Source organism: Myotis daubentonii, chromosome 1 (genome assembly GCF_963259705.1).
Source record: "Myotis daubentonii chromosome 1, mMyoDau2.1, whole genome shotgun sequence".
Lineage (NCBI taxonomy): Eukaryota > Metazoa > Chordata > Mammalia > Chiroptera > Vespertilionidae > Myotis > Myotis daubentonii.
The window spans coordinates 204,295,627-204,304,662 of NC_081840.1; the positions used below are offsets into that span (position 1 = coordinate 204,295,627).

The following is a 9,036-nucleotide window of genomic DNA, read 5'->3' on the forward strand; positions in this document are numbered from 1 at the left end:
TAATATGAAATAAGGGTCATGTCAGGAGGACCTGGCAGGGTATCCAGATACAGATGCTCAGTAAGCAATTACAAATATTTTTCTGTGCTCAGTGATTTTGAGATTTTAGATACTTAAGCTGTTAAATTCAATGAGTTGGGCACTATTGGAAACGAAAGAGGAACAAGTGATTGAATAGCGAAGAGACAGAACAAGAATAATGAAGTAATTGTGTTGGGTCTTGGAAATCCTGAAGTCAAGGTCAGTCATCACTCTTCTATTATTCAGAGAAGTCAAGAGTATAGATTGAAATTGGTGCTGGGAATTTTTGAAAGAGCTATTTTAGGAAGGTCACATGGATGAGGGCCACCATGGTTTTGGAGATTGAGGAGTAAATGAGTGATGAGGAAGTAGAGGAAACCAAAGGAGGGGTGCTCCAAGAGAACACGGGGTTGGGGGGTGGGGGGTAGAGCCAATAGAGAGGGAAGACTGGGGAATTTAATAAAAGAATGGAGCAAAGTCTGAAAAGAATATGCAGCAATAAGATTAAAGATAAGCAACCACTAGGTTAAGTTCACAAGTTTTATCAAGATTTATTTTTTCCACTTGCATATTCTTTGGGGGAATGGGTGAACATACAGACATTAATTGTAGGATTATGACCCATAATAAAGGTTTTAGCTCAAAGTCAATGGTGTGAGGAAGAATTTTTAAGGAGGCTGATAAACACTCTAAAACAGTAGGGAAATTTGAGGCTGAATGAGCCTCTGGATGTATAGCTTTGATCAGCTTTTCAAAGGGATCACAAAAGGTGACAAAAAGAATTTAGAAAACACTATTCTACATTTCCTACAATAATAATAGTATGTCATAATTTTGATATTCATAAAACTGACAGCTAATTTAAATTTTAGCCTAAAACTGTAGCCTAAAAGGACCCCTACTACATGAGGGTTAATAATAGACCTCTAGGGGAGAAACCAAGATGGCAGCATAGGTAAACACTGGAAATTGATGCCTCGCACAACCACTTCAAAAATACAACTAAAAGACAAAACAGACATCACCCAGAACCACAGGAAGGCTGGCTGAGTGGAAATTCTACAACTAGAAGGAAAGAGAAAAGCACACTGAGACTCAGAGGAGGTGCAGAAGTAAAGTGCAGAGGTATGGAAGCACACGTGGAAAGGGCTGGCAACGGAGGACGCTGGTGTCTTTTTCAATCGGGAGGGAGTCTCAAACTCCCGACTGCTCTGAACTCTAGTTCCGGGCAAGTCTCTGGGGACCCAGACTCATATGGGGAGAAACTGGACTGTCTGGCATCGGTTGGAACTTGCAGGCGGCTTTCTCTCAGAGGTGCTTGCAGCGATTACCAAGACACTGAGACACGGGGCCTCTTAGGGTAGGACTGAGGGGCAGCCATAGCTCCTTGCTCCGCCCTGTTAATTCCCTGAGACCCTGCCCCACCCAAGCCGTGCGTAGAGGCTTTTGCATATGAAAGGCTTGGCCCTTTGCAATCTAAAAATTACCTAACAAACTGCAGCTGGGTCAGAGAGACCCAGAACTTCCAAAGAAGGCCCAAGGCCCCACAGCAGCTTGCATTGCTTCACAGCTGGGCCTCATCTGGGCACCTCAAACCCCAAACAAAGAAGAGGAATCCTCATATCTCTCCATAACTCCTGCTGGGTAGCCTCAGGCAGAGGCTAAATTAGCACCTCCTTGGAGATCCAAGAGCCAGTGTACCCAGTGGTCAGATTGGGACCATCCAGATTACAACTCCTCAGATCCATAACGGACGCACTCAGGGGGTAGACTCAGTGAGCACCAAAGCCCCATTGAAGCAAGTCTTGCCCCAGAAGGGTGTCTTCAGCACAGAAATTCTCCCACTGCAAGCACAGCTGATTCTCACAGACAATTGGCCTGGAGGTCAATTCCTCCCAGTGATACCTACAACAATCAAGGCTTAACTACAACAAGACTGTGCACAAAGCCCACAAAGGGGTGCACCAAGAGTGTCCACCTCAGGTAATTGGGGAGGCTGAGCCACATGGCCCTATAGGACACCTAGCACAGAAAGCCACTCTATCAACACAGGGAAGTATAAAAAATACAGAGACAAAGAAACAGGTCACAAATGACAGAAATGGAGGAAAGAAAACGACTGGATATAGAGTTCAAAACCACACTTAAAAGGTTTTTCAAGAATTTTCTAGAAACCGCCGATAAATTCAGTGAGACCCTCAAGAAATCTAGTGAGACCCTCAAGGATATGAAAAGGGACCAACTAGAAATTAAGCATACACTGACTGAAATAAATAATATTATACAGAGTTCCAACAGCAGACTAGAGGATCAAAAGAATCAAGTCAAAGATTTGAAATACGAAGAAGCAAAAAACACCCAACCAGAAAAACAAAAAGAAAAAAGAATCCAAAAATATGAAGATAGTGTAAGGAGCCTCTGGGACAACTTCAAGCGTACCAACATCCGAATTATAGGGGTACCAGAAGAAGAGAGAGAGCAAGATATTGAAAACCTATTTGAAGAAATAATGACAGAAAACTTCCCCTACCTGGTGAAAGAAATAGACTTACAAGTCCAGGAAGCACAGAGAACCCCAAACAAAAGAATCCAAAGAGGACCACACCAAGACACATCATAATTAAAATGCCAAGAGCAAAAGACAAAGAGAGAATCTTAAAAACAGCAAGAGAAAGAAACTCAGTTACCTACAAGGGAATACCCATATGACTGTCAGCTGATTTCTCAACAGAAACTTTGCAGGCCAGAAGGGAGTGGCAAGAAATATTCAAAGTGATGAATACCAAGAACCTACAACCAAGATTACTTTATCCAGCAAAGCTATCATTCAGAATTGAAGGTCAGATAAAGAGCTTCACAGATAAGAAAAGGCTAAAGGAGTTCATCACCATCAAACCAGTATTATATGAAATGCTGAAAGGTATCCTTTAAGAAGAGGAAGAAGAAGAAAAAGGTAAAGATACAAATTATGAACAATAAATACACATCTATCAACAAGTGAATCTAAAAATCCAGTGAATAAATAATCTGATGAACAGAATAAACTGGTGAATATAATAGAATCAGAGGCATAGAAAGGGAGTGGACTGACTATTCTCGGGGGGTAAAGAGGTGTGGGGGGTGCAGGAAGAGACTGGACAAAAATCGTACACCAATGGATGAGGACAGTGGGCGGGGGGAGGTAAGGGCAGAGGGTGGGTGGGAACCGGGTGGAGGGGAGCTATGGGGGGAAAAAAGAGGAACAACAGTAATAATCTGAACAATAAAGATTTAATTTAAAAATAAAATAAAATAATAGACCTCTATAAGTGTATGATACCTCTTTTCTATTTGATTCTCAAAGATGCAAAGAATTAAAACAAAATCCACTATGGTGTAAAACATTGCTGATATAAATTAAGCATAAACTAACTAAATGTAGATATATTATGTTCATTGATTAAAAGACTTTATAATTTTAACATGTCAATTCTCTCTAAACTGACCTACAGATTCAATGCAATCTTGATTATAATCCCAGCAGTCTCTTTTGGTAGGCAGATGCAAAGGACCTTTAATATCCAAAACAATCTTAAACAGTTAAGTACAAAGTTGTGGGACTAGACTTGGTAATTTAACAGAGTTATGGCAATTAAAGTATTGTGAACCTGCCTAAGGATGGACAAGTAGAACAATAGAAGAGAAGAGAGCCTAGAAATAGACTGCTACTTATTCAGTCAAAGGCACCAATTAGTGTTGCTGGAATAACTGGATAGCCATATGGAAAAACTGAACCTCAATCCCTACCTCACATGTAATAAAAATTAATTCAATATGAATCATATGCCTAAATATACAAGGTAAAACATAGATATTTCAGGGAATAAAACCATGCTGGGCATGTGCTGGGGGGTGAGGGTGGCTGGGGAGAGGTCAATGGGGGGAAAGAAGACATATGTAATACTGTATGTAATACTTTAAACAATCAAGAATTAAAAAAAAACACTTTGGATCTTCTCAAAGTCGCCACAAATATTGTCCTACTTCTTTAAAATATTGTTACCCAATTCCCTTTTATAATTAAGTAGTTATACTGAATACTTAGAACACAGTTCAGTCTGGGTGGCTCTAAGATAATTAAGCAATTGGTTAAAAACAATAGATAACTTCTACAATAACCCAGATGTGAATTCTGTCTGGCAAAGACATTTTCTTGCTACTGTTTATTATTTAAAGTTTAAGCCAAATAATTCACTCACCTTCAATGGAAAAAGTTGCCTAGATTTAGCTCAAATGGTTCCAAAAGAGATTTTCTGGTTTTTAATATAATTGCATTATACAGATAAAAGATTCTAGATATTTTCTTACTTGCTTCTCTCCCCTCTGCCCATTTTCTCAAGAAAGAAACATAAAACACAACAACAACAGTAAAACATGCAACACAAGCCACTCACCGGAGCCCATACAGAACTGTTCCATCAGGATGCAGCCGGATCATTCGGTTTTTCACTGTAACCCCATGCACGAATGATTTCTTGTCATTCAGAAAGTATGTATCTGGTACCCAGAGTTGGTCGGCTACCCTGTTGTCTAGTGTGAGGTTTAGCGGGACTCCAGAATAAGAAAGCCTTTTGTCTTTCCAAGACTGCTGGAAATACATGGTGAGCGTATAATCCTGTGAAATAAAGGAAACAAACAACAAAAAAGAATTTACTGTCATTGTCATTATCATCATCATCATCATCATCATCATCATCATCATCATCATCATCATCTGAGGACTTCTGTTAAGAAGGTGATAGCTTGTGGTATTGTGAATGCCCAGAGACACATGGTCCCGTCCTGCTGTCCCTTAAGGGGATACATTTGAGTGTGTATATTGACATCTGCACCTCTAAGCACAAGGCAACCAATAGGTTAGATGTGCTACAGCAATAATTAGATGCATGCACAGCCATTCCCACCAACATAGGAAAAAAACATTCAATTGAATTTTAATATTTGATGTTAAGGTGATGATATCACAGGGAAGGTCAAAAAGGAAAATTATACCAAGCCCTGTTCACAGAAATTGACCTCTGGATATTATATTTCCTACATGTTTGGAGGGAATGTTTGCTAAGTAATAACTAAAAATGTATGCACGTAAAAGGAGAGGGTGTTTTGCAAACTGTGAATGCCTTTTGAATGAATACTATTGTTTGCCCTATGAAGATTATTAATACCATTATCTGAATCTTTCTAGAAATGACAACTTATCTAATAGTCCTGAAAGATAGTTTATAAAGCATTGGCTGGAGATGTTTATTTGGCCTGAGAACGACATCAGTGGTGGAACTGCTCATCAGTTCTTCTCTTACCCTCATCCCTGCTTTGTTTCAGGAATTTGTTTGAGGTCAGAGATAGGTTTTAACTTGAGTTTGCTTTCTCACCTCCTATAAAAGGTTACACTAAAAATTATAGAAAGGGAATGATTATTTTAGATCTGTAATTGTCTGTTTTTGTATTTTCTGGTTTTATTATTATTTTTTTAAATTTCAGTGAGAGGAAAGGAGAAAGGAGAGAGAGAGAGAGAGAGAGAGAGAGAGAGAGAGAGAGAGAGAGAGAGAGAGAGACAGACATTGATGTGTGAGAGAGAAGTATCGTTCAGCTGCCTTCTGCAGTGCCCCAACTGGGGATCAAATCTGCAACCAGGTATGTGCCCTGACTGGAAATCAAACCTACCACCCTTTAGTGTATGGAACAATGTTCCAACCAAATGAGCCACATCAGACAGGGTTAAAGAAATCCAAGAATACAAATGATCGTTGTCCATTAAAAAAATAAATGGTAGCAATGACATCACAATGTTGGTGAACTGCCATTGCTTTACAGAGTGGTATGTACACTACATACCACTCACTAGTTGAGAAACATTGACTCACATCATGCCTCACATGTGGGCATACTGTACTTTATCTAGATCTCTGGATGGATATTTGTGCATTTCTTAAGAATAACACAATATTCAGTCTGGATAATGAGTTTCAGTGCCCTTTAACCATTATATTCAAGAATGCTTACACTATTTACTCAGAAACCATCTTGCAATACTTCAAAGCTTATTATTTCTTGTTCAATGACAAGGATATATGCTATTTGCTATTAATCATGCAATATTCCCTTTAAATGTCTAAAACTTCCTTCCACCCTACCTTCAATTACAAAGGAACCCACAGGTTTATACACAATTCTCTTGTTAATTGCTACCATTCTTATCTGTGTTCTCTTTAAATTCTTAACATCATACCTTTTCAGAGGGAAATGAATTAGAAAAATTCTGGATCTTAGATTCCAAAATACCTTGATTCCAAGATCTACCACATGCAGAGCTATGTAACCATGACCAACTAACCTAACCCCTTGTATTTAGAATGCCTCATTTTAGAAATAATAGCATTTTACTGGCTTACTGTGAGCATTACTTGGGAAAATTATGATGAAGGTACTTTAGAAACCATAACATGCTACACAAATATTATCTTTAAAACTGTTCATTGCTATTTAAAGATTTATATCATACTTCCAAATTACATATTCATTTTCATAAGCATTTCTATTTTTAAAGAGATGCTTATTAAAGTACTTGTAGGCAGAGGACCTCTTTGACCATGAAAATAAGCAACCAACTGTGATCACTTGTAAGTTTTGGTGTTGGTTTCTTATTTGTAATTCAGCCAGTGTAAGAAAAGTAATTACTAGCCAAAGACATGTTATTGTAAATTCTGCCATAGTAATCAGCATGACCAGCAATAGAATACATGTTTCGATGTGGAGGGACGGTGGTGAGGGGAGGTGGAGAAGGGTATAGGGGTATAAATGGTGATGGACAGAGAGAGACTTGACAGTGTACAGATAATGTGTTGTAGAATTGTGCACCTGAAACCTGTATAATTTTGTTAACCAGTGTCACCCCAATAAATTCAATAAATAGGAAAAAATACTCATGTTGAATATCCATAAACTTCCAGAATCTCATGAGTGCTATGAAGGATTTCCTCAGAATAAGACCATGAAGTGAAATTCTTACTCCATATTCTCCTCAATAGTTTTAATGTGTACTGGGAAAACATTTATTATTGTCAAGTATGAAAGATTATAATGACAAAATAAAACTGTAATAATATACACTATAATTAAAATATGAGTTTGTGGTAAGTAAACATTAGAGAGTGAAAAGGAGAAAATAATGTAAGTAGGCGTAATCTCTGCATACATTTAAATGTGTGTGTGTGGGGGGGGAGGGATGGGGGTTGAGGGTGTGTGATTTTCCCTTCTCTTTCTGGAAACTGTTTTGTTTCCTGTAGAGAAAGAACTATACACATGCAGTAAGATCTTTGCTCTACACAACTCACACTATTTTCAATAAACATTGACTAAAAGTCACATCATGGTTTTAAATTAAAGCAATAACTTACCCTATTTTCAATAAGAAGTAATACAGTGAAAATTTATGCTCCAATGTTACATTTGGAAATGGGTGATGTGGGACAAGTACCCTTCAGAAGGTTTCTTCCTAAGCATGTCTAGGGTTATTATTTTAATCTATAACCTGATTATATGATAAATGAAATATAGACATATGAGATTCCTAACCTTAATAAAAACTTTTTGAAGTTAATGATAATGATAAACATTTTGGAAAGACCTAAAGCACAGCAATCTCTTCTTTTTGTACCATCTACATTGTACCTTACTCAAGACAATAATCTTTTTCTCCCAGAGGGTGCACTGTGGTTTTTATAACCCTTCATATCTACTATCACCATTCTTCTCCAAACCTTGTGAGATCGGCAAATTCTCTATGACAGACATTATGATCTACATGTCTGAGAGATGATAAACTGTGCCTTAAGTGCATTATTCTTTCCCTCTAAAGCTTAATATAAATATGAACAGTGACATCTGAATATAACAAAGCCTATGACATCATTTTGGTGTATCCTATTTTGATATAGAAATGAAAAGATTAAAATTATTGTATTTTTTTTCTCATACAACAGATTTTCTATTAATTCTTCATTAGTCCAAAGTGCAAGCACTCCAGGGAGAATGAAAGTTCAGGAAAAAAAAATCAAAGGTATTAATAATTTGGTGGGAACCACTAAAATAATTTTTCTTCCCAAGTATATTTACAAGTATCCAATCTGCTTTCTCAGGTTTGCAAGCTACCCCTTAAATGGAAGTGGGACATATTTAGAAACTACAGGCCGTAGGGGATTCTTTGATACTGAGGCAAATTAATGGGATTAATGGGTATGAGAGAGCTAATGAAATTGGTCAGGCTAATTCAGGCATGACAAAATTCAATTCATTGAGGAAAAGGGAGATAGACGATAGCAAATTGGAGTACTCAATCGAGCTCCAGAAGGGCATACTTTTTAAATCTAAAAATGTTTAAAGAAATAAGAAAATACTTACAACAAATGAAAGTCATTCTTTTGAAGAATAAAAATTACACTTGTTTTAATAGTAGTTTAAATTCAGGGCAATTTTGACACCCCCCCCCCACCCCCCGGCCCCGAACACATTAGGAACGCCTGGAGGCAGTTTCGTTGTGACAACTGGGAGTCATACTGTGTGCTACTCGCATCTGTGGGGAGAGCCAGGGATGCCCCTATATACTGCACTGCACAGTGCAGTTACCTCAGCACAGAATTATTTGATTCAAAATGTCAGTAGTGCCAGGGTTAAGAAACCCTACATTAGATGAATATATCTTTCTTTTTAGTATCATAAAAAAAATCAAAATCTATCATTATTTATTATGAAAAGTATGTACTCTAATATGTCTACCCCAAGACTTTAATATACCCCTTGACACTTTGTGAGTGGTGGCATTAGATCATGTATAATTTGCCACTTTACCATGAGAAATCATTTGATAAAAATCCATTAATTATCTAGCACCCAAATAGGGGAAAAGAGTTATGTGTTAGGCAAATATATTGAGGTATGCATTTTACCAGTATGGGCTCTAAGAAGACTTCATAGTGG

General features: G+C 37.7%; 1 protein-coding gene across 1 annotated transcript in view; it reads right to left on the reverse strand.

Annotated features, from left to right (window-relative positions):
- The window catches only part of GABRB1 (gamma-aminobutyric acid type A receptor subunit beta1), a 222,401-nt gene extending 217,708 nt beyond the window's left edge, over positions 1-4,693 (reverse strand). The window contains exon 1 of the mRNA XM_059682608.1: positions 4,455-4,693. Coding sequence (XP_059538591.1) covers positions 4,455-4,660 — 206 coding nt within the window. The 5' untranslated portion in view covers positions 4,661-4,693. The remainder of the gene's footprint in view (positions 1-4,454) is intronic.
- Positions 4,694-9,036: the final 4,343 nt, after the last annotated feature.